At 51.9% G+C, this 25,008-nt stretch overlaps 1 protein-coding gene across 2 annotated transcripts in view; it reads right to left on the bottom strand.

Moving 5' to 3' along the window:
* Nucleotides 1–25,008, bottom strand: part of Itgb5 (integrin subunit beta 5) — a 107,305-nt gene that overhangs the window by 1,628 nt on the left and 80,669 nt on the right. For both annotated transcript variants that reach the window (XM_021640288.2, XM_021640289.2), the window contains exons 11-13: nt 7,001–7,223; nt 3,650–3,750; nt 998–1,117 (exon numbers count right to left, since the gene is read on the bottom strand). In XM_021640288.2, the coding sequence (XP_021495963.2) occupies nt 998–1,117; nt 3,650–3,750; nt 7,001–7,223 (444 nt within the window). The remainder of the gene's footprint in view (nt 1–997; nt 1,118–3,649; nt 3,751–7,000; nt 7,224–25,008) is intronic.

The raw sequence follows: 25,008 nt of genomic DNA, 5'->3' as shown, positions 1-25,008 counted from the left end.
AGACTCAGAGAACTCAGTCACTGTCTCAAGCTCACACGGCCAAGCGGTGACAGAGACGGGCATCCCGCTGAAGGGCCACACTTCCCCCTATTGGGCTGTGTCCCAGAGGCTCAAGCTTGGCCCAGCTCCAGTGCAGGAGGCTGGGCCACGGCTCAGCTTTCATGTCAGGGGCTTCATGGAGAAACCAGGCAGACAGGAGGTACCACTTCCGGAAGGGCTGGGCCAGGGCCAGGCGTTTCTGAGCCCTTAGCAAAGAGCTGGCTCCAAGGAGCAAATGTGCTTATTTCCAAGCAAAGACAGGGCTTGGGAGCAAGGCCTCATGGCTGCAGGCAAGCGCCCTGGGCTGGTACCGCACTTCCTCTGCCTCTGGCCCAGAAAGGCAATGGCTCAACTTGCAAACTGGGCTCCTTGACCTGGAGTCTGCAAACCTTTTTCTACTCCCTCCCTGATCCAAAAACTGAAATGTCTGAAGTCCCAGTCACTCTGAGGCACAGGCCTTAGTCCCAGTGCCTGGAACACAGGACAGAATTGTTGACACTGAGCAGGGTGGCGGGAAGGAAGGAATGTGAGGCCCAGGGCGACATCCGCCACTGGAATCTGCTCTGGGAAACAGCGGGAACCAGACGGGCTGCAGTGACCCAGATGACCCCCAACTGAAGAGGCAGCCCAGCATCGGCGGACCAGCTGCCCTGCACCCTCCCTGCAAAACCCGTTACCCCAGCATTTAACCCAGCATGCTACGGTTTCCTTCACAGTGCTGCTCCACAGCCTTGCTGCCCCAGTCCCAGGCCCTTGTTTCAGCAATACGGCTGGTCAGTGTGCTCCTCACACATACTCTGAGACAGGGCTTGTGTAGCCCAGGCTGGCCTTTAAGCACTCTGAATTTCTCATCTTCCCGTCTCTACCTTCCACAGTGCTGGGTTCGCAGGCTTGTGCTACCGCATAGGGATTGGCACAAGAAAGTCGGCCCAGGATGACCCCTCGGGCTGTCACCTACCTGGCTCCCTGAGGACCGTCAAGTTGGACCTTCCGCTGGGCAGTTCCGTGTAGCTGAACATCATGACGCAGTCCTTAGCAGTTTTGTAGAAGCAGAGCACAGCTTCCTGGTCATCTTTGACTAGGAGGGAAGCAAGCAGAAACGTCCTGAGCATCTCTCTGGGTAGCATCGGAACCACTGATAGAAGCCAAGCACCCCAGGAAAAGATGGGTGACTTCAAGGGGCTGCGGGGCTTTAAAATGAGCTCAGATTTCTCGCATCATGATCACAGGCCCAGGGCTGAGTTTACTGCTTTGGGGACATATGGCTCCCATCAGGACTGTCAACCCTCTGAAGGGTTGGCTGGTGGTGACATGAAATAAAAGAGGCCTTCAACGGTTGGGTGCGGGCACGGATGAATGGAACTGGATGTAACGGGGCCGAGTGAGCATCTGCTTTTGGGAACTGGTCCAGTCTGCAAGGCTGAGCTGACTTAAGAGGACAAGAGGTTGCTCTTCTTGGAACTCAGGGAGCTGAGGTTCTGGGGAGGAGAGGCTGGCTTCACGGCGTTACCCAACACGGATACCGCGAGCCTGTCCGAGGCCAGGCCATTGAAGACGCAGCTCTGCGCATAACAGGTCTCGCTCCTGACAAACCTTCCTTGGCTGCCACAGCCCTTCTTGCTCCCCATACCACCCCTGACCAGAGTGGACACTGTCACTATCCTGTCCAGGCACCAGGTCCCCAGAAAAGACTGATGTTTGGGAGGTTAAAGGGTTGGAGAAAAGGCCACCAGGGTACCTCCATCCCAAACCACAACCGTAGGCTAATCAATGCTGTGACGCTAAATATGTTTCCTTTCCTGTCTTTTCAGGCTGGTTGAACAGGAGCTCCAGCCAGGAAGCAGATGGACAGGTATGGCTAGCAAACACGAAGGCCCAACCTTTTCTCTCAGCCCCCTCAGACTTGGCGAGGGTGTCTACTTTCGAAAGCGCAAGGGAAAACTGGACGCCGTGGCACACAGTTATGATCCCAGTACTTGGGTGTCTGAGACAGGAGGATGGAAAGCTTGAAGTCAACCTGGGATATACAGTGAGAGCAACATAAAAACAGAAACAAAATAATAAGGCTGGGCGCAGTGGCGCACACCTTTAATCCCAGCACTCACGAGGCAGAGGCAGGTGGGTCTCTGTTGAGTTGGAGGCCAGCCTGGTCTCCATAATGACTTCTAGAACAGCCAAGACTACCAGCAGGAGACCCCGCCTCGAAAATAAAGAAATAAGCAAGCAAACAGGTAAATAAATAAGGAGAGAAAGAAAGAAAGCCTGCCTAGGGGCACATGAAGGCTCGGACTGAAGCAGAGTCCCCTTGGAGGGTCAGGCAAGGAAGGAGCTATGCATAAAGGCCTAGCTTGTTTGTAGGAGGTGGGAAGGGATCCCTTTTTCTTTCCTAACTATACCTGCTTCGTACAAAAGGAGCTCAGCCAGGCCCTGGAGAGCAAGCCAGGGAAAGAGCAAAAGGCAAGGACTCGAGGGTTTGCAAAGAATTCCCTACTCCCCAGGGCCTGGCTCAGGCCTGGCCACATGGTAGTCACTCACTGTATGCTCCTGGGATTTACAGACTCAGCATACACAATGCCGTGGTCAGGCCAAGCAGCCCACCAAAACCGGGGAAGAGGGAACAAGAGTCTATAAAGAGGGAAGCCAGGACAAGAGGTTTACAGCAGCCGGGGGTCAAGACAGAGGGCAAGCCTGCTAGCATTGGTAAGGCTGGAGTGAAATTTCCTCCTTCAGATATGCAGTCCCTCGGGAATCGTTTAATCATTTCAAAATGCAGTCAATTTAAGAAACTCAGTGTTGTACCTCCACTCCCTTAACTCTCCCCCCCCAAAAAAACCCGTCCACATGTGTTAGCATTCAGTCTCGACTCCCCTCCTCCACTTCCTATTCTTACTCAACTGAGGTTGCCTACCATAGGCTTTTTATTTATTTATTTGTCATTTTTGGTCTTTGTTTTTTTTTTTTTAATTTTTTTGGTAAACATTTATTTATTTACTATGTATACAGTGTTCTGTCTGCATGTACACCTGCGTGCCGGAAGAGGGCGCCGGATCTCATTATAGATGGTTGTGAGCCACTATGGGGTTGCTGGGAATTGAACCCAGGACCTCTGGAAGAGCAGCCAGTGCTCTTAACCTCTGAGCCATCTTTCCGGCCCCCACGCTGTGGACATTTTAAATAGCATCCTGTCATATCTATGTTCTTTTCTGCCCAGCTTCTTTACTTAACCCAATGTTTTGGAGGCTCATACACACTACCATGTCAGTGCTCTGCCTTTTTTTTTTTTGTGGTAAAATAACACTCCGTTACGGATGGATATATTACACTTAATTCATCAGTTAATAACAACCGACTATTACAATCAATGCTATAAACATGTATGTAATAAAAAAATCAGCCCCAACTCTTTGGAGCATGATTGTGTGATAATCCTATTAGTAGCTTTTTGGGCAGCTACCAAACTAATTTCTGTATGACATTCCTGCCAATCGTGTGTGAGGGCCCCACCAAGGAAAACTCAAGGCGGAGACCCTTCATTCCTCAGGGAGGAAAACAAACAAAAAAAAAAAACCCTAGATGCCTGCCAAGGTCCACGCCTACGCAGAACACTCACCGATGGCGTCCACCCACGTGATCACCTCGTCTTTGCACTGGTGGTGGCAGGTCTGGTTGTCGGGCTTCCCAGCGTGAAGCAGCAAGCATTCTACACAGTCTCTGGGAAAATGAATGTGGTTGTTAGCTGCTGTCTAACGCCCAACAGGCTCAGCTGCACTCTGGCAGTCAGGCCTCAGGGACGAGGTGCTCCGTCACCTTGCTGGTGTTAAAAGGAAGCCCCAGGGTCTCAGGGAGAAATGCATGCGTTTAGAGGTCTAGCTGGTAGACGGGCCAATTTGCCAGCTGCAGACCTCCCCATGCCTGACAGCGGGAACCAAGCCCACGCCCATCTGCACCCTGCTGCAGCGAACTGGCCAAGCACTCAGCTCCACGGAAGAGGCGGCAGGGTATAAAAACTACTCGTCCTTGGAGGAGCCTCCGCAGTCCCGGAGACAGCACTTGAATCCCTTGCGCTACCCCAGCCTCGTCTAGACCGGGCTCTGGAACACACCCTCTTCCAGGGGCCTTTTAGCAGTAAGCCTCAATGCCTGGGTAACCAGAGGGTGGGACTTCTAGGACTGATGACCACTGTCTGGGCACTGTGGGCCCCCACCCCACCCCACAGTGCCCACCTGCCAGCGCCCTTCAGGGCGTGCTTGCCACTCACCTGGTAATTGGCCTACACTACAGCTGGTACATTTTATGACAGAGACCTTCTCTAGAGAATAGATGAGGAGGCAAAAAGAAGCCCTCTCAGTGGCCCACCGCCCACCTTGGGCCGAGAGCATGTGTAGATGCTTAATTACATGGGAAGCCCTGTTGAGCGGTTATCAAACCCAGGTCCGGATCATCTACCCTCCAGGGGTTGCATCGGAATAGGGCATTTGGGGACATGGGTGGGAGGCCAGGCCTCAGCCAAAACCAAAAAGTTTGTGAGAGGGGAAGGGTCCCCGCCTCCTTGGGAGGACCAAGGTGGTGCCGTGGGAAAAGCAGAACGAGCAGAGCCAAGCAGGGCAGGGGGAAGCAGTCTCAGGACTGTGGGGACGTGGCACTTGGGGTTCTAAAGACACGAAAGGGGAGATTCTAAAGCCAGGTGTACAGGGGGAGGTGCCCTGACACTGAGGTGATGGGTCAGGCCACCCAAACCCAGCCACAAGGGTCATCCTGCTCCTCCTACCTGTCTACGGGGGTCAAAACCAAAGTGTTCTGGGCATCTAGAAAGCATCCTGGTAGCAGAGGGAAGCCACATATAACCATCCTGACTCAATTCGCATTTCCAGTGCAGGAGCTCTGGACCTGGACCTCACGGCAGGAGGGAGCTCCATCACACAGTAGGAGGGCTCCACAGACAGAGCTGAGGCCCAAGAGAAGCAGATCAGGGCCCCTCCCAGTAGGGCTCATAGCTGTGGCCTGTCCTGTCTGCTCCCACTCATACCCCTCAATGTAGCCAGGCTCTGCCAGGGGCCAGGAAGGGGTGGGCTCCGTCTTTGGTCATTCACGCTTGCTGGACCATCCTCCAGCCCTCCTGGATCAACACAAGCAGCCAACAGGATGCCTGCTTCCAGCCGGCTGGAACCACAGCTCCAGGTCACACACACAGCTCCCAGCTCTAGGTGGCCCTCCAACAACCCACGTGAATACAGCAGCCTACAACTGAGCCCCCTTCCTCCCAATGGGCTGGGGGAAACTCAGCATGTCTGCTCCTTTAAAGAAACTAGCTGATCACGGAGTTTTTTTTTTTTTTTTTTTTTTTGGGGCAAGGCACGTTAATTAAAATCAGCTGGAGCCGACTGCGGCCTCACCAAAGCGAAGGATGTGTTTGGTTAGTTCTAGAACACAAAGGGCGAAGGACTGAAGTATTCAGGGCCTCTCAGAAAACAGCAAGTAGGGAAAATGACCTAAAATTTCATTATCAAAAGAACTTGGTAAAAAAGAAAAAAAAAAAACAACAAAAAACAAACAAACAAACAAAAGGTTCCATTAGGCGATAAAAGAGACTAAAGGTCGTTGTGGTCCAGGGGTAAAGGAGAAGGGCCAGTCTTTATCTCTGGGCTTCGCCAAAGTGCTTCATTTAAAGCAAGGGCTGTTTTTCCCTGAGGCCCTTTTACTGCTCAGGACAAGCCTACACTGCCCGAGGCTCCCTGGGTGTGCAGAGGAGCTCTGTGTCCTGTCCTAAGAAGTGGGAGTAAGGCTCACCAGGGTCTTCCGGGAGCTGTGGGGGCCGGAGGATGGGAGTCCCTTGATCACAACATGCTGACTGGGGAGGGCCATGAGCGCACTCACAGGGGCGTGCTGTCTGGGCTACTCCCTGCCTATCTCGTCTCTCAATCTTCGGGCAGGTTCAGTTGGCCGCGCCCAGGCTTGTCTGTGGCACACGGCCAGGGAGGGTCAGGCTATTCAGAAGGCTTCTGAGCACAGCTGACCGGCAGCAATTGCAGGCCCTGCGAGCATGAACTCACTTCATTATCAGCCTGGCCAGACATTCACAGGGAAATCTGCCAGAAGAAAAAAAATCACACACTTGCGCTCCTTCGCCAAAGAGTAACGCAGCCTGTATGGCCGCTTGTTTCTGCTTGATGCCTGGCGTCCCCCCCTGCCTGGCTCCTCCATACCGATGATGACACAACTGTTATCCAGCAGGTTCTGACAGCCAATGTCGCGCCTGTGCTCCGGGGAGCAGCCTGGCTTGACACTGCCAGCGTGAGGAGCAGAGCCCGGGATGGCCATGGGGCTGTGTAGCCTGGCCCTGGGCTGGGCCAGTGTCTGCAGCCTAGGCAATCTCTACATTCAGCCCTGCTCTGTTATCAGCACAAATAGAGCAGAAAAACGCAAAAGCCCCTGCGATTGCTTAGGGCGTCGCTATGTAGGTCGGCTCCTTTCCATCCTATTGGCCTTTTGATTACGTTTTGTTGAATGCAGCGGTTCCCACAGGCCTGGTCTGGGATGCATTGTTTGGGAGACGCTCTGTGGAGGATCAAAGTCATCTGGGGCAAGGTCGCACGCCACATTCCCCTTTGGAAACAAACTGCACCTCGCTCAAGGCTCTGAGAAGGCGCTGCTTTGGCTGGAGCCGGCACCGGTTTCGTCTTGTCCAACTGCCACTCCTCCATCTATCTCTACACTGGCTTAGAATGGATCGATGAGCTCATTTTTTTTTCTGGACTGTTTTACTTTTCTTCCACCGATCCCCCAATTCCTTCCCCCACAACCACCAACACCAGCATGTCACGGCTGGTGTTTTGGGGACCGTTAGCACAAGTTTTGTTCAGCGGCTGGGAGGTTGGACGGCAGGCATGAGAGGCTCGCTGGGGAGGGCTGCCTGGTGAAGGACAGGTCTGGGGGTTGGGGTGGGGGAAGAGCAGAGCCTCACCTCTTGGAGCTACATGCATCTGGGCAGGTTGGGCATTTCTCACACATCTCCCCAAAGGCTCCAGGCTCTGTACACTGGCACTGCCCACAGACGCAGCGGCCTCGGTCACTGCAGATCTGCCCGTCCTTGCCCCGGCACGTGCTGATGTCTGTTGAGCAGTTACAATTGTCCCCAATGTAACCTGCATGGCACTTGCATTCTCCGCAGTGACACTCGCCATGGCCTAAAAGGACACATGCACGCATCAGTCAGGACCTGCTGGCTTTTATATATGAACACAGGGAACTCTCCCCACCCCCCCAAATCCCCAGTGCCTGCCATGTACCAGGGTGAGGAATCCCACAGAGAATGCGGCACTGACTTTTCCTCAGAGCCAGAGAGGGACTGGTGGTGCCACAGAATAATATGCATGACCTGGCAGGATCTGGACTGGTGCTTCGATTGGTCCAGACCCTGGTCAAGTCATGACACAAACCCAGAAAAGCTTCCTGATTCAATAGATGGCGTGAAAATGGTCCTCCATTGTGCCCGCTCCAGGAGCTGTTACTACAAAAAGGCAAAACTGCAGATGAGATTAAGCAAAGGCGCCTCTTCCAGACGGCCCAGTTGGGCCCTGAACCTAGCGATAAGGTCCTCACAACACAAGCAGGCGCTTGGGGGATGACGACAGAAGGTTGCCAGGGGACAACAGGAGCAATACACTGTGGCTGGCTTTCAAGATAGCTAAGAAATGCAAGGAACGCCAGAAGCTGGGCAAACCTAATGCCTCCAGGAGCATGGGGGAGTACAACCTCACAGGCACCCTGACTTCAGCCAGAGGAAACAAACTCTGACCTCTGACCTCCAGCGCTCAGAAAGAACAGATCTAGATGGCTCCAATGCACAAAACATATGGTGATTCGGTACAGGCCCAAGCACAACCAGGAACAGTCATGCTTCCTGAGTCCTAGGGAGATGCTGACTTCTGGCTCTAAGGCCCTGCCATCCTGAGGCAGGGGCCGGGGGGTGACAGGGGGAAGCAGGGAGGGGGCTGTGGAGCCTCAGCCCTCACTGGCACCGAAGTACTCTTCCTTGTATTCGTGTCTGGCACTGACTGTGGAGAGGTCGGCTCCACCCATTCTCACGGTAACCCTCAACGAAGGGGTTGGCACCCAGCTCTTGGGAGCCAGAGTCAGGTAGATCTTTGAGTCTGAGGCCAGCCTAGTCTATAGAGTGAGTTCCAGGACAGCCAGGGCTACAGAGAAACCCTGTCTCAATGACCACCCCCCCCAAAAAAAAAAAAAAAAAAAAAAGACAGAATCTTGAGAGATGAAACTGATACAGCAGGCTTGGCCATCATGAGATGCTACTGGGGACAACCTGGTTCTCCGTGCTGGATGGATCCTGTCCCCAGCCCGTCAGGGCGGAGGTGTAATAGGAATTAAATTATACTGGCAAACTGTCGTGTGCTTTCCAAAGAGCGGACTCTGAGCACGTGCGCTTCAAATGTCCTCCGAAAGTGTCCTGAGCAAGCTGGCTCCCCCGGCCCCGTGTCAGCAAACAGCTAAGGGTATTACAGACATGGCTTGAGAGCAGCTGGAAGGCCGACCGTCTCCAACAGAGGTCTACTGTTTGTCCCACGGTATAAAAATATGCCTGCCGTGGAAAGGAGGAACTCACATAACCCACAAAAAGCACTCTCGGTGGGGAACCCCAGCAATCGGTCTCAGCAGGGCTTCCCCGGGGGGGGGGGGTGAGGGGGTTGGGGGGTGGATGTTGTAAGCACCAGATTTGATGAGGTTTGCTCCTCAGGTCATCTCTGTTGAACGGCGGAAGTGCCCAATTTGACAACATTTCTTCCTGTCTATCCGGGACTTGCCGCCTGTTCGTCTGCTTGCTAGATGCCTAGCAAATGCACTCACTCAAAACAAGAAACAGGACTATCGTAGATAATTGTCTGGTACTGTAGAGCATCATCGCCTTAAGGTTCTGCAGGCGCCGAGGACAGTGTCGTCACTGAGTGGGGGTCCGTGTGATTACCTGCTGGGCACAATGTGGGTGCCTTGAAATCCGTGGCAACCGTGTCCTCTGGGGATCTCAACCTTCCAGTGCTATAAATGGCTCACTCTCCCCAAGGTTATCGCTATTTGCGTGTCTCTGGGGTCGATACATACGCACGCGGATGGGAGCCCGCTGATCCGGAACAGGGTGTCGTAGCCCTCAGAGCTGGACCTAACAGGCTGTTGCGAGCACCCTGGAGTGGGTGCTGGGAACTGAACTCAGTTATTCTCTAAGAGCAGCGAGTGCTCTTACCCACTGAGCTCTCTCAGTTTTTAAAAAGCTGACTGTTAAGAGCCTATCTTCCTCCTTGGCATCCTGCTGCTAAGGCTGACATCATCAAGAAAACCAGGCGTTTGCATGACCCCACCCATAGGTGAGACTTGGAGAGCCCAGCTTTGGGTCACAGTGGTGCTCAGTGACTTTACTCCACTTTGGAGTCAGTTATTCTGACTCTGGATCCCAGCATGCTCGTGGGCACTAATGAATTTGGTCCACAATAGAGACTAGGGACTCTAAGGGAATCACAGCCCTCAACTTCCCGGCCCTCCTCCTCTCCGGCTCAGGTGCCACAACCTGTAAGGGACATGGGGTGTGGGGAGACACGGGCCATCTGGAGTGTTCCTGTGCCCTAACCTTCTGTCACAGGACAGTCTCTTCACTCGCCCTGGGGCTCCAAGCCACAGAGCATTTCACAGGCAGCGCTAAGGCACATGGCCAGGCCTCTGGGAAGGGAAGAATGCCAGGCAGGCCAAGAGGAGGCTGAGGAATGCAGCTCACACTACGTAGGAGCTGGCACGCCATGTGGCTGCCACAGGAAGGTGCCCGTACAAGGTCACAGGCGTATGGGATTCAGGATGACCTCTGCCTCACCATCAGCATGTGACCGGCACTACTTCGGGACCTGAGCAACGGCAGAGCCCCACAGGAGCCTTCAAAGACGAAATGGATCCGACACACACAAGCCCCCTCACTCCCTCCACAGGGGCCGTGTTGGTCAAGAGCCTGGCTTAAATTAAAGCAGTTCACGGCTAAAGGCAACCTTGCCCAACATTTCATTACGAGAGACCTGCAGAAAAGGAAAAGACTGTGGAGTGGGCACATCCACTTACCCACACTCTGCCAGCTGGTACCTGGTGTGGCTTTATCATGTCTATCCATTCATCATGTATATTTTTAAAAAATGAATCTTAGAGTCTACTTTAGGGGATAAGTATCGTTTCTCATTTTCTGCTCAGAGACAAGCTTTTACCAGGTTGCCCAAACTGCCTTGAATTCACACTACAGTCCAGGAAGGCCTTGGAGCCCTGACCCTCCCACCTCAATTTCCCAAGCAGCTGATGTACCACCAGGCTCAGCCAGAGAACAATGATACACCATGGCCCCGGTGCTCTCCAACAGCTCACACATCACAACCCTCCAGAAAGCAGGGGCAAAGGAGTCGCAGAAGGTGCCAGACTTCCCAGCACGAGAAGCTGTTTTCCTGAGATGTAGGCCCCTTCTTGATGTTGGCAGCACTGTAAAAAGGATCCACGTGTAATTTCAAACAATATCCCAAAGTATCAAAGTTTTGGAGGCGTCCATTACCCCATGGGTGGGCTTGGGATGCAGCGGGTGTGCTGAAGGGAAGGAAGCCTTGATTTTTCTGATGACGGAACATCTCCATGCAAAAGTCATCTCGCTATAGAATGGGCATGCCTGAAGCTGGAGAGATGGCTCAGTGGCTTAAGCATTGGCTGTTCTACCAAAGGACCCAGGTTCAAATCCCAGCACGTGACAGCTTGCAACTGTCTATAACTCTAGTCCCAGTGGATTTGACACCCTCACACAGGCATATGGGCAAATACCAACGTAAATATTTATATATATATTTAAAAAGACAACAAGAACAACAACAACAACAACAACAACAAAATAGGCATACTCAGCAGAGGTGCCTGGAGCTCTGTACTCCCACCGTAATGGCAGAACAGCAAGGAAGCCCCATTTGCCTGGGAGCACATCTGATACCCTGTGGATCCCAGAGTTCCAAACGCCCAACCCAAGGCTACTGTGGCTGAGTGGGCTCCAGATCCAGAGAGCAAGAGAATCCAGGGCAAGAGATGGTGGGAGGCGGTGGTACATGAGAGGCCACCGTGGGCTCTTGTGGGGCACGAGATTCACCGGAGACGCAGCATGTCCCTAAAGCACCCCCTACCCACAATGCAGTGTGGACATGACAGGCAGATAAAGCAGCGTGGGGTGAGCCTAGCCTACCCAGGGAAAAGGACTGGGAGACACAGAAAACCTCCACATGTGGCTTTTTGGCTTTCAACATTGGAGGATTCCAAAGCAAATGACAAGAAAGCCAAATGGGAAAGGACAGCCAAGGCCTGTGCTTGGGAACACTGTGGAGGCCACCAGCACTCACGTCCTGAAGGGATTCTTGTCCCCAGCGGAGACTTTAACGGTTACAGTTTGGTGACCACGTGGCTGCTCGCTGCTTTTTAAAGACAGCAGAAGAGCTGGGAGGGGGTGGGGGGGCGGGGTTAGTGGCACAGCCCTAGCCCAACGTGCACAGGGCACTCACTGGCTTCCGTCCCCAGCAGCCCAGAAAAGGCTGAAAGCACTTAGGTGAAGACACGGCCCCTGCCACTGTGTCTTCCTTCACACTGACTATTGTTCCTGACTACTGACAGGGATCTTTCTCAGGGAGGTGGGCCAAGCCCCAAAGCCCACAACACAGTACTGCAAAGTATGTTAACTGGTAATGGGTGGCAGTTGGGAGACTTGCTGTCTTGGCTTAGTCTCCCAAGGTCCTTCAGAAAGTGTAACCAGCAGGAGCCCTACAGGTCTGATAACACTGTAACCTTATTCGAATGTCTGATCTCAGACAGCTTCAGCATCTTAGTATCTGCACAGCTTTGCCCTCCCCTCGCGTAGGAATAGTAAAATGACAGGAGGCATTTGGCCACTGCTCCCAGGATCAATAACCATCCATTACCAGCATTACAGGGCCCAGAGGACTTAAAGTGAGGCCTCTCCATCAAAATCAAGCCAAATGGTAATGCTGTTGGGACAGAGGGCACGGCATTCAATGATGTCTGCTTAGTATCACGCAGACGTAAATATGTCTTCATCGCGCACAGAGAGGGTATGCTTAAGGAGAGTGAAAACACTGCCGTGAATTGCTACCTATGTAATTTACGATTAGCACCTCCTTTGTCGGAATGATTGGCGGCTAAACGGACAGGAGGTTGTAAATGCCCCTGGCTATACAGAATTTCAGAAGTTCACAAAACAGGGCCTGTATGGGCTGGGAGCCACGTCTCCCTCCTGCCTCTTTTTTACCAAGCAGGATATTGGTTATTCAAAGAGGCCTGGGTGGGAGTTGGGGAGCCAGTGACCTGGAAGGAGCCAGCTAGAGGGAGCCAGCATTAATGCTTCAGGGAGACGAGGACAGGAGAGCATGGATCAGGCAAGCATGTGGGACTGTGAGCACAGACATCTCCCATGGGCAAGCTGGACAGGATGGGATGTGAAGCAAGCATGAGGATTGTAGAGCAGCCTTCTGAAAGAGAGGTTCAGGAAACCCGTTCGGGGAGACAGAGAAGTGTGGAACTCTGAAGGAACCACAGACAGGCGGGACAGAAGATAATGGAGGCCAAAGCTGTGCCTTTGTGAGATGCCCAGAGAGGCGGAGCTGGGCTGAAGATCATCAGAGTGGATCATGGAAAGCAAAAGGGGTTTGAGCTGGACCAAGTTCAAATCCTTCCTGTGCACTGTATGACCTTGGAACGTGTTTTCTTTCCTGTCAGTAAAAATAACACTTTGTGGCAATGCCTTAAATAATACTTGCCCTTGTGCAAGGAAAGCCCCTGGAAATGAAGGACAGAAGTGCCTGCCCCAAACAGTGGGGGTGGATTGAAGGGAGAGCTGTGGAGGGAGGCACTAAGGACTTGAGGAAACAGGACTGTCAGTGACAGGAACCGTAGAGGACCTGGCCGATAGCAGCATCTCCTTGAAGGAGGGAAAGGAATAGAGAGGACGGAGAACTGAGGACTGTAGACATTCCCAGGCAGAGAGGAGGCGCTGCTCAGCCTCCCCTGCCCCTCTCTCCGCTCACAGAGACATCTCAGGACAAGCAAAGGTGAGCTTCCATATAAGGCTGAGGTTGTCCACAGAAGACAAGTGGGAGACGGGGCCGGGACACTATGAAACATCGAGATCCTGAGGCAGTGGTCAGCAGGATTCTGGAACCGGCTTCTAGCCTGTACCCTGATCTGCAGGCACTCATGTCTTGGGCTCCTTATTTCTAGGTGAAGCTGTTAGAAACGTCTCCTCACTAGGTAGTCCAGTGAGGTGAGCCTACCTATCACTAGGGGCCTTCCTGCCAACCTGACTGAAGGCCTCCAAAGCTGAGTTCCCACAGATTACCCAATCCACACCCTCGCAGGCTGGGGTGCAGAGCGCTCACCCTGCCTGCGAGCACCAGGGCCTGGTGGAACTGCTGGAGCATGGCCACGAGTCTAGGTGGAGTGGCTGACAACCCAAAGGCCCGCTCAGCACCTGCCTGGGGAGCTCCCTGGCGCCCGAAACACCGGCACATTCAAACCTGAATACACGCGTGCACTTTGAGTCAGCAAAGAAGTCTGCCGGCCTCAGTCCTCCGGCTGCAGGCCCAGGAGGCGCCCACTCTACCTCACCACAGACTGGGCTCCTGAGAGCCTGGAAGACAGCGGCCTTGGAAGAAAGGGGCCAGCTTGATGGTCTTCATCTTCCTGTGTTCGACTCCAAAGAGTCTCAGGCAGGCAGAAGTCCCAACCTTGGGTACAGATCATCCCTCCACAGATGTTTCCGAACCAGCTCCTGTCTAGAACCCACTGGCTCCCTCCCCTCGGGAAGGCATTCTAGCTGTGGGAAGGCTGAAGGGTAGGTGGTCCTCAGCCTGGAAGGGCGCTTCCCTTCTCTTCGAGTTCCTCCTACCCCACCCCCACCCCGACAGCTCACCCTCCTGTGTATATACACCTCCTCCTCCTCCTCCCCTGTGGCTGTGCCTCCTCTCTCCTCACAGCCCCAAGGTCGAGGTCATCTTCCCACTCTTCAAGTCACAGCTGAGCCTCAACTTTCAACGCCCCCCCTGCCGTCTCCCTCAGCCTCAGAAAAGACCACATGAACAGGAAGTAGTTAAAGAAATGGAGGGAGTCTGTGAGCTGGAGGACTTGGAGCATCAGGATAACTTCCCTGGTACCTCAAGTCCAGCCTCACGTCTGTTCTAGACATCTGATGAAACCCTGGGCAGAGGTGGTACTCTCCAACGGCTGTAATGAGAAAAGGGAACCATGATTGACAGCGGTGTGTGATCACCCTGCAACACCCCAAGCCAGCTTTATGTGCTGTGCGTGTGTGTGTCTGTCTGTCTATGTTCCACAGCTCCCTGAGTCAGGGCCTACAGTCTCTGCCTTCGTGTCTGTGGGAAGGGGGAGCGGGAGGCCTCCGCACTCAGGCATCCCGGACACTCTGATGCCAGGCTGTACAGCCTTCACAGGTGGACTGACTCTGTGCCCAGACACACACCCAGGACTCTGTCTGGGACTTTGAAGAGGAGGGGCAGTCCCTCTGGAGACATGCTATTCCTGGTTCTCTGGTGACAAACTGGCTAGAGTTATGTGATGGAGCCTCGCTGTCCTCACATGTCCCTGGTTGGCCAGGGTGTCTTCTCCGCTGACCCTGCTCCACTGTTTGACACTTCCCCACCCCCTGCACAGAATTAGTTACACAAAGAGCCCAGACAAAGGACTTCTGAGATGCTGGGGTGTTCTCAGCTCCCTCACCGGGCTCTCAGCGGCAACAAGATACACTGCTGGCAACAGTGTCTCTTCACCAGGAACTCCTGAGCTCAGGGCAGCCCCTCCCACAGGGAAGCACACAGCGGCAGGTTTAAGCAGGCAGCAAGGGAGAGAGCTCAACTCAGCATCATCCTTGCCAGTCCCGCCCCTGAAACCCAGCTAAACTGGAGGGCTCTGCCCCAACCCCTTGGCGATCTCAGCACCCACTTGCTGATTCTGGCCAGACTAGTACCTTCCACAGTAACAGAGAGCGCCTATCTACCTTGCGGGGGAAGGGGGGCCTTTGTGAACACGCAAAAGAAAGATGGACAGTTTGCTTTGACATTTAATCCCACTTAGATCTGGCCATCCTCAGAGAAAGTGACAGGACACTGGCAATGGGCCAGTGCTACACCGGGGCCTGGACTGCCTCCCAAAGGTGACTGTGTTTAAAGCTTGTTCTCCAGGGTTGCACAACTGCGACAGTGTGGGGCCTATCGGAAGGGAGCGAGCGAAGTCACTGAGAGTATGCCCCTGGAGGGGATGTTGGGCCCTTGGCCCTTTCTTTTTTTCTGCTCCCAGACGTGACGAGGTCTGAAGCCCCTCAAGCTGAATCAACACAGGAGACAAGGAATCAACCTGAAACCCCCGAAACCATGCCCCCCCCAAGCCCCCTCTTTTCTTTTCTTATGTTGAATTTCTCAGACATTTTGTCACTGCAGTGGAAAACCAACACAGCTAGACACTATTCTAAGCAATGCACACAGATCACCTTCGTCTACCCAATCACTCTATGTAGGGAATGACAGGTGTGGGAAATGAAAAAGAGAGGCAGTTCACCAAAGCTACACAGCTGATGGCCGGGATGTGGGCCACATGTGCCTGACTCCAGAGTCTGTACTCTGGCTCTGGGATATAGGTCAGTGGGCGGACACTTGGCTACAGGAGTGTAGACATTTTGTTTGTTCTGGCCTGGAGTTTACAGATATCCAACTCTCAAGTACTGGGATTAAAAACATGTACCACCACCGGGCGCCCTGGTGCGCACCTGTAATCCCAGCACTCTGGAGGCAGAGGCAGGCGGGTTCCTGTGAGTGCGAGGCCAGCCTGGTCTACAAAGGGAGTCCAGGACAGCCAAGGCTACACAGAGAAACCCTGTCGAGGAAAACAACAAACAAACAAAAACCATGTACCACTGTACTCAGCACAGGAGTCCGTATTTCTAGCTATTATGCACCTCCTCTCTGGGGAGTGCATCATGACTGAGAAAAGCCTAAGGGGACTCACGATAGGACATCCAGAAGATGACGGAGCTGCACGCACAAGCCCAGGTCATTTCATCGGAAGGATTAGTCAGCCTTGGCCTCCCTTATCTTCTCTGCCGAGCAGGGTTAGATTTAGGTTGGTTCCTCCCACCACAGCTGCTACCGATGTGTGCCTGGGGCCAGGAGGCTGGGGCGGGCTTCAGTGAAGCCTGAGAGTGGAGGAGGGAGAGCATCTGGGGTAGAAGTTAGCAGGGGTTCAGAGGGGCCTCTGAAGTTGCAAGACACAACAGGTAGTAGCCTAGAGGAGCCCAGGGGTAGGGTATCGGAGTGTTTGCTTAGGACCTGGCAGGAGCTCGAGGACCTGAGCTTCCCGGAGTACCACGGCCCCTCCCAGGCAGGTCTCATTCCTTGTCTGCTCCTGCTTCCAAGACACTCTCAGTGACCTCAGCTGCAATATGAACCAGGCAGTGCTACCTCCACTTCTGCTACCGGTGGCTCCTCCTCCTCAGACAATAACATCTGCATTTCCATGGCACGCAGAACCTGCAAGGAAGCCCAGGGTCGGACTCCCTCTGCTCCTCCTGGAGTCCCTTCACCTGCTCCTCTTTCTTTCTTAAGATGACTTGGGGTAATTTTATGTACACTGGTGCTCTGCCTGCCTGTATGTGTGTGTGAAGGTGTCAGATCCCTGGGAACTGGAGTTATAGACAGTTGTGAGATGCCACGTGGGTGCTGGGGCTTGAACCCCGGGTCCTCTGGAAGAGCAGCTAGTGCTCCTAACCTTTGAGCCGACTCTCCAGCCGTGCTCCCTGACTCAGCGAGTCAGGACGTGGGCAGAGTCTCGTTTTGAAACCATCATTCCGGCTGCGGTGCGGACAGCACAGATTGGGATAGCAGGAGCAGAGGTGGAGAAATGACAGGCTTCAGAGGAGTGGAAAAGGTCAGTGGCAGATGGATGATGACGTTGGAGAGAAGGCAGGATCCATGGTAGTTTCTAGGCCTCTGCCTCCCAGCATCGAATGAACCGAAAGGGAGGCGAAGACACCAGGGGGAGCCACTCTGGGAGGAAGAACAGAGTTCAGCTTGGGGACAGGCTAGAGTAAGGGTCTGTGAGGGAGAGAGTGTGAGCAGTTGAGCAATCTAGGGCTGTTGAAGGCATCCCAGAGGGTAAACCCTAGAGGGAAAGGGGTGAGCAGGTGAACAACTCCGACCCTGGCAGTCGGCTAGGGACCAAGGGCAGGAAGGGAGAATTGCTAGGACACTGGTGAAGGAAATGTGGGATGAGTTCAAACGGGACTGAGGGAAGGTGACCAATGAAGACGCTGCCCCACGCAGACAGCTGTCCCGAGGAACATGACTGTGAACAGGGAAAAGATGAGCTGCTAGTGAACAAAGAGCCTGGTGGAGCAGTTTGTTTTTCCTTTCCGACGTCTTTCATTCTCTTTTCTCCCTCCCTCCCTCCCTCCTAGTTTCTCTTCCTCCCTTCAGACTGGCATACGTTTGGAAGCTGACCGGAGTTAGGCATGGTAGCATATTTCTACATATTCTCAGTTGAGAGAGGCAGGAGAACTGACACAGCTTGGAGGCCAGCCTGGTCTACCTAGCGTATTCCAGGCCAGCAAGTGATCTATAGTGAAACACTGACCCACAAAAGTCAAAGAGCCTAATACTTGTCTGTTTGTGTGCCTTACCCCATGAGCCCACAAATCGACACCAAATCAAACTTGTGTTTGTTTGGGCCCAGTGCCTAGCATGGTTTCCAGACCTCAAGTCCTGGGGGAAGACACCCAACAATGAATATTAAGTGACAGTACAACATACCAGGTGTCACTGATCTACTTCAATGTGATCCTTGAGACAGTTCAAATTATCAACCAACATCCATGAATCCCAGAGGCTTTGGGGTTACCACAAAGAAGAGAACTAAGGGTTCTCCTTCCTTTCCCACAGCCGTGGTCAAACAGAAGTCAGAGGCTCTGCACCCCGGGTGTGTACCTGTACGATGCTCCAATCTCCCAGCATGCACATCATCTGGCAGTCACACAGTGATGCCTTCTTGGCCTCTGCACCTGCTACTCCTCTGCCCTTGGCTTACTACTGACAGAACAGCCAACTGAAAATGTTTCCCCACAGGCGTGGCTCTCACCCTCTGCCTTTCATGTGTGGTCCAAACCTGAGGAGCAAACTGCAATCGTTATGACATAAAACCGGGCAGCACTGCTTTAAGCCAAGTGTCTGCAAATTCCCACATCACTTTACTCCCCCAACACTGTGCTGGAAGCTAATACTCCCTTGTCAATAGCCACAGGGCCCTCCCAAAGAATACTATTCCCTTCCTGGTCTTGGCTCGTTATGTCCACGATCCTAGTGAATCATCCTTGATGGAGGGGGAAAAGATGGCCGTGACTGATGGAATCTAATTCAAGAGAGTCTTATTTAGAAAAACAGATAAAACAGTTCCTAAAATTTTGACCAAGATATAAAGACCGACTAGGAAAGACTTTGAAATGTGGGCTAATGCTACAGTGATGGTACCGAGGGCTGAATGAGGGATCCAGGTTTGGGCAAAGGCACAAATTAGTTGAAATAAGGCAACCATGGAAGAAACGGCCACAATGCAAAAGGCAGTACAAGGCTCTTCTGGTTTGAACCTATAGTCAACACCTTTATGGAGCAGGTAAGACAGGATGGTACACACCCCCCAGCTAGTCCAGAGGCTGAGGCAAGAAGATTGCTTGAGCCCAGTAGGTTGAAACCAACCTGAACAACATAGCAAGACCTATACAAAACTTTTTTTTTTTTTTAATTTTGAGGAACTTTAGTCTAGAACTTTAGTTCTGGGCCTCAGTTTCTTCAAAGTAGATAATATATACTGACCTACTATGTGTGTCTGGTATTATTAGAGAAAGCATGTGATATGAAACAAATAAGCAAACAAAAGTATCCTCTTGTTGCAAGTATCTACTTGATCACACCGTGATCCCGAGATTATGTTGTTTTATTGGAAAAACCTGTTTCTAATTGTGGTGTGGCTCAGCCCTAGCACACACCTTTAATCCAAGAGCTCTCTGCTTGTAAAGAGGATTATATAAAGTCAACCCTTATATAAAGTCAGGAGAAAGCACCCAGGTGACAAGGAGTGAACACAGAAAAAAAAAAACAAAAACAAAAACAGAGAGTACAAGGAAGTCAGGAGGAAGGGAGGAAGAAAAGAGAGATGCACAGGAAGTAGAAGGGAGAGACACTGACACTGAGTTTGAGGAGTTTTTAAAAATGGCATGGAGAGGGAGAGTTTCTTTTGGGGATGTTGGCTGAGGAGGAAGGTCAGCTGGGTGCTTTCTCTGCTATTCTGAGCTAGCAGTTTTTCACCCTAATCTGGCTCCCAAGTCTTTACTGAAAAAAAATTGAACGATTGAGATTTTGTTAAAAACAGCACCCTCTTACTTAATACTTACTACTGATGAATGCAAAACACTAATATTCATCTCTTTCCAAGGAAACAATCTCCGTGTCATAAGAAGTGCTTAAACTTTAAATTTATTTTATATGTATGAGTGTTTTGCCTGCATGTATGTATGTGCACATGCTTGGTACCCAAGGAGGCCAGAAGATGGCATAGGGAGGGGCCCTCCTAGAGTTACAGACAATTTAATTAGTTGCCAGATGGGTGCCAGGAACCAAACCCAGGTCCTCCACAGTGCTCTTAACACCAGAGCCATCTCTCCAGCCCTGTACAAAGTGTTTTAAAATTGTCTCCTTGCATTATTATGCCTGCCTGCCTGCCGCCTAAGGTCAGCTAGCTCTGTGGTCTCACGGGACACCGGCCTAGGACTTTCTTCAGCATGGGGTACTGTTGAGCCCCTCTGAAGGATTTGGCGGGGTAGGTTTGTGGATAAGCTTGGAGGACAATGGCATCCCGGAATGTGCCCCAGAAAGAGGAAGGAAACATTCAAAGGACACAAGCACCCTCACGTGCTGCCCTGGCCCTGCCAATCATTGGGTGTACTGGAGTACCCTACCCCAAATCAGGACCAAAACAAAAACGTCGGCTCAATGCCTGGGACAGAGAAGGAAAGTGCATCAGGAATAGCTGTTTCCACCACCAGAGGTCTCTCGTTTTCTAAATTCAAGAGTGGAAATATTTTTTCAACACCGTTATCCTATGATGTTTGACAGAGACCTAAGCTTTGGCATCCTCAGGGCCTCCCTAAATTTCCATCTTTGGCTTATTAAAATGCTGTTTCATTCTTCCCAGCCAAACTTCATGAGCTCATGGACGAGGCCTGCAGTTCAAAGGCAGAATCCTGGGCATGAGGCCTTCCATTTGCATACTTCCCTTGCTCAACAGACAGAAAAGATGGTGAGGGGAGACCTCATGCCTAGCTCATTCCCTTTCCGGTATCACCAGTAGCCAGCTAAGAAGTCTCAGGAAATAGGGCCTAAGCAGTGAAGCAACTCCATTCCAAGAGCTGAGCTCAGAGCATGGAGCAAGGCAGGTGCTCGGTATGGCCTGTCCCATGGCTTCTCCTCTTCCAAGCTCACAGAACTAACCAGAAGACACAGGGAGAAGGTTGTGAGTCTTCAAACCCAGCGGAAAATTCCAGAGGTGACAAAAACTGAGACATTCACGCACGACTGCACGCCCTGCTTCTAGAACAACCGTGGCATGGGGCGGTCAATGTGCAATATGTAACAGACTCTTACGGAACGGTGGGTAGCAGCCTGGCTAAAACAAAATGAGGGAGACATCGCTGGCGTGTCCTCATTGGCGCCTGGTGGGTTTTCACCACCCAGCTCTGCCTTTCCAGACAGCTTTCCCTACGCACAGACTGCTAGAGGCTGGCTGACTGGACACAGGAGACCCAGATCATTGTGTGATGGAAGAAACCGCTACCAGGGTTCCTAACGTTTTCTCTTTGGGAGAAGGAGGGTCCAAAAAGGAAAACTTGAAGGGGTGTGTGTGTGTGTGTGTGTGTGTGTGTGTCAAGGAGCACATACACATGTCTGTGTGTGCGCACACCTGTAACCTTATCTTTCACAGTAGCATGTGAATATAACCATCAGTTGAGTCTCTACACACAAGATTACATACGTGAAACAATCTCGATTTTCCTGAGAGTTTCCAACCTGAAGCCCAAAGGCCCTTTGGGGATTAATCTTGGTTCACTGACAAGGTGCTCTTCAAGAATTTGTCATGGAAGCATGTGGATTGATCCTGTCACAAGCTATGGGGTCTAGATAGAGTGGTGCACGCATTTAATCCTGGCACCTGGGAGGCAGAGGCAGAGGCAGGCAGGGCTCTGTGAGTTCCAGGCCAGCCACGTGGTGAGAGCCTATCTTAAAAACAACACAAGCAAAACCCACACCACACACACACACACACACACACACACACACACACACACACACAGCCTCCCTAAAACATACATAATAACAAGCTACAAATAGCATATGTAGTAAATATATTAAAATATTTATAAAATATGCAAATTTCAATGCAACCATCGAAGATATAGCAGTGACCAAAGCCTCAGAATAATCATCAGGCTACAGATTTTGAGTGTGAAAATAAATCTCTAAAGAAATCTATAAGAGTACTGGGTGGTGGTGGCACACACCTTTAATCCCAGCACCGGAGAGGCAGAAGCAAGTGGATCTCTGTGGGTTTGAGGCCAGTCTGGTCTACTGAGCTAGTTTCAGGACAGCAAAGTCTACACAAAGAAACCTTGTCTTGAAAAACAAATAACAACACAAAGGAAGGAAGGAAGGAAGGAAGGAAGGAAGGAAGGAAGGAAGGAAGGAAGGAAGGAAGGAAGGAAGGAAGGAAGGCAGGCAGGCAGGCAGGAAGGAAGGAAGGAAGGAAGGAAGGAAGGAAGGAAGGAAGGAAGGAATCTTTAAGAATGGCAGGGTGTATTTTTTAAAAGTCAGGGTAATTCTAGTGGCTGGAGAGATGGCTCAGTGGTTAAGAGCGCTCACTGCTCTTGCAGAGGACCCAGGTTTGATTCCCAGCACCCACATGTCAGCTCCCAACTATCTGTAACTCCAGTTCCAAGGAATCCAATGCACATACAAAGGCATGTACCAAGCTGGCCTTTAACTCTGCTGCAGTGCCAGGATTAAAGGTGTGCAATCTCATGCCTGGTTCTGACATTTCTGATCACCCTTGTAATATTTTGTTTTGTTTTTGTTTCTTGAGACAGGGTTTCTCTGTATAGCCTTGGCTGTCCTGGACTCTATTTGTAGACCAGGCTGGCCTCTGCCTCCCTGAGTGCTGGGATCACAGGTGTGCGCTACCACACCTGGCTTAGCACACCATCTTTTAAAGTGGGGACTCTACCACTTTCGGAGGAAAAATAGTTCCCACCATTGCCCTTCTGCCCGTGGTTCACCCACTCACCCTCCTGCCTACTTTTTTTTTAGAATGCAAACTATCTGTCCGTGAAAGGCTATTTTTGGAAGCCCTACTTAATCTCTGTGAATTGAGAAATACTTTTGGACATACCTGGATAATGTTGTCATGGCAAGAAGTAATAGAGCCGAGCCTTACTCACAGGAGCTGTTTTGGCTACAGAGGCCTGACAAAAACTGTTTTAAGTTTACCTAGAACCCTCAGCAACCCCAGGCTCTGTTTGTGGATGCTGGCTCTGGCTTATTAGGAAAGATGCCTCAAGTGTCATACTCCATTCTCCATCTTCGGGAAAGAACTACAGGTGTGCTTTGGTCCCCCGTAACAGAAGTGGGGTGTGTATCACAAAACCCTGTTACAATGGACTTTGGGGGCCTCACGGTCGTAGACTAAAAAGGTTCCGCTCAAAATTTTACAATTGAGATTTTTAAATTTCCCCATTTTTATGAGACCCAAGAGGTAGGCTTGCCCTGACATTAGTAAATGTAAAATCTCGACAGTGACGGGGAGCCCTGGAGACGATTGACAGGGACACAGATCACCGGCTGCACAAAGTCTGACTGAGTCTCCTTCACTGCATTAAAAATAACTGAAGAGACCCCGGCGTCTCCTCGCGTTTTAAAAAACCTTTGAAGGGTCAACACTTCCCAAGAATCAGAAGAATAGAAGCCCTCCTAAGGGCCTCATAAAACTCCCGTTACACATGGAAATGGTTTGGGGACAGAACTATTGTGTAAATTGCTTCTCCTGGAGACCAGAGGAGAGGCACAGTGAGAGTCCTGGGCACACACGCGGTCCCTTGATGATGTGTCATGAGATCAGTAACAACTGCTCAATTGCTTCCAGACCCAGCCTCGCTCGCTTTACTGCTCATTTTGAGGATGAAAAACCTCTCCCAACCCACAGTCTCTTGCATCCCCCTACTCACCCCCCCCCCCCCCGCCTCTCTCAGCAGGGGTCAAGGACTGCAAGCTCCGAAGAGGAGGCACCCGATAAATGGAACGAGCTTATCTGGTGTCGCCACCGAATCTGGCCCTAACTGTCTCAGCAACTTCTTACACCGCCCAGCACCCTGCCCCCCAAGACAGAAGACCTCAACCACACAACCCACTTCCAGGATGGGCTGCAGGGGCCAAGGGAAAGCAGAAGTGCCAGAGAATGCTGAGGTTGCTGGTTAGAGAACCCGAGTCAGCATCTTACAGGAACAGAGTCCTTAGGAAGCAAGCTGCTCTCCCACGAAAACCCCAAATGGAGCAGCCACCCCACGAACCCCAACCAGTGTGTGCAGCTCCCAGGAGAAAGCTCGGGCTGGCCACGGGGACCCTGGGACTGGAGGAAGGCATGGCTCACCGCTGCTCGGCTGTGTCCAGAAGGAGCAGATGGTCTGACAGACAAGCAGGGCAAGGCACCCCTCCCTGTCAGAGCAAGTGTCATTAAGCCCTGTCTGGAGCTACGTTTGCCTCAAGCTCATCTTAAACAAACAAATTCAACAGCGATCTAAGTGCAGAAACCCCTTTCTCCAGTAAGACCTGGAGAGCTCCGACGTTTCAACTAGTGTGGCTTTTAGAGGGAAGAGATGGAGGAGCCAAATCGTTCTAATCAGCAGTATACTCAAGTAATTCAAGTTCCTCTCTGGAGGAGAGGGAGGGAGAATGACAAGACACAGACTAACACGCGAACACAGATGCTGACTTCGGGAACGGGTTGGAAGGAAAGAGACTGACCTCTTACAGTGATGAAAGCACGGGTGATTTTAAACGCTGCTGTCTACCATTCAGAACTTTCCAGATTTAAGAGTAACCCTCCCGCTCTCTGGAAAAGCAGTGCTCTTGACAACAAAGAGGGTGGGGCAGAGGGGGTTGCACGTGAAGTAAGGAAGGGGCCCCTTGACTGGTTTGCCAGATGGTCTCCATCAATCCTCACCACAGAGAGACACGGCATAGCCTGACCACGTTTCCATCAACTTCCTATTTCCCAAGTTTTCTTTAAGGGCTGAGTGTAATTTGGTGTGTTGGAGTGGGGGTGGGGGAGAACGGGACACCTCGTCTTAGGAAGTCAGGGAGCTGGTGCACTGTTCACCTGGGACCTTCAGATCTGGTACCGCCCTGTTCTCTCAATCCATGGCCCATGAGTGTCTTAAGGTCACAGGGTTAGATGGGGGAAGGGAAAAGGAAGACCACCAGGGGACTTTCAGACACATGCTCTGGCAGAACTCTGCAGCGTAAGATGAACTCAGAACTGTGGGTTCTGGTGGGTGGATAATAAAGTGTGTTTACTCAGCCTCAGAATCCCCCAAATGTTAGGTTTTGTCCCTCAGAGGTCCGCTCACACATCCTGTACCAACTGCCCTGTGCCCGCTAGGCTGTACGGTCTCCTTCCACTCCCAAAGGAACACAGAAGCAAGCAATGCTGGCCCCGTTTTAGAGATGGGAAAACCAATGTCCAAGACAAGCCAAGTGTCTGGATATTAAACTGTGCAGATGGATTTGCACG

Source organism: Meriones unguiculatus, chromosome 17 (assembly GCF_030254825.1).
Source record: "Meriones unguiculatus strain TT.TT164.6M chromosome 17, Bangor_MerUng_6.1, whole genome shotgun sequence".
Taxonomy (NCBI): domain Eukaryota; kingdom Metazoa; phylum Chordata; class Mammalia; order Rodentia; family Muridae; genus Meriones; species Meriones unguiculatus.
This window is presented reverse-complemented; position numbering and strand designations above follow the sequence as displayed.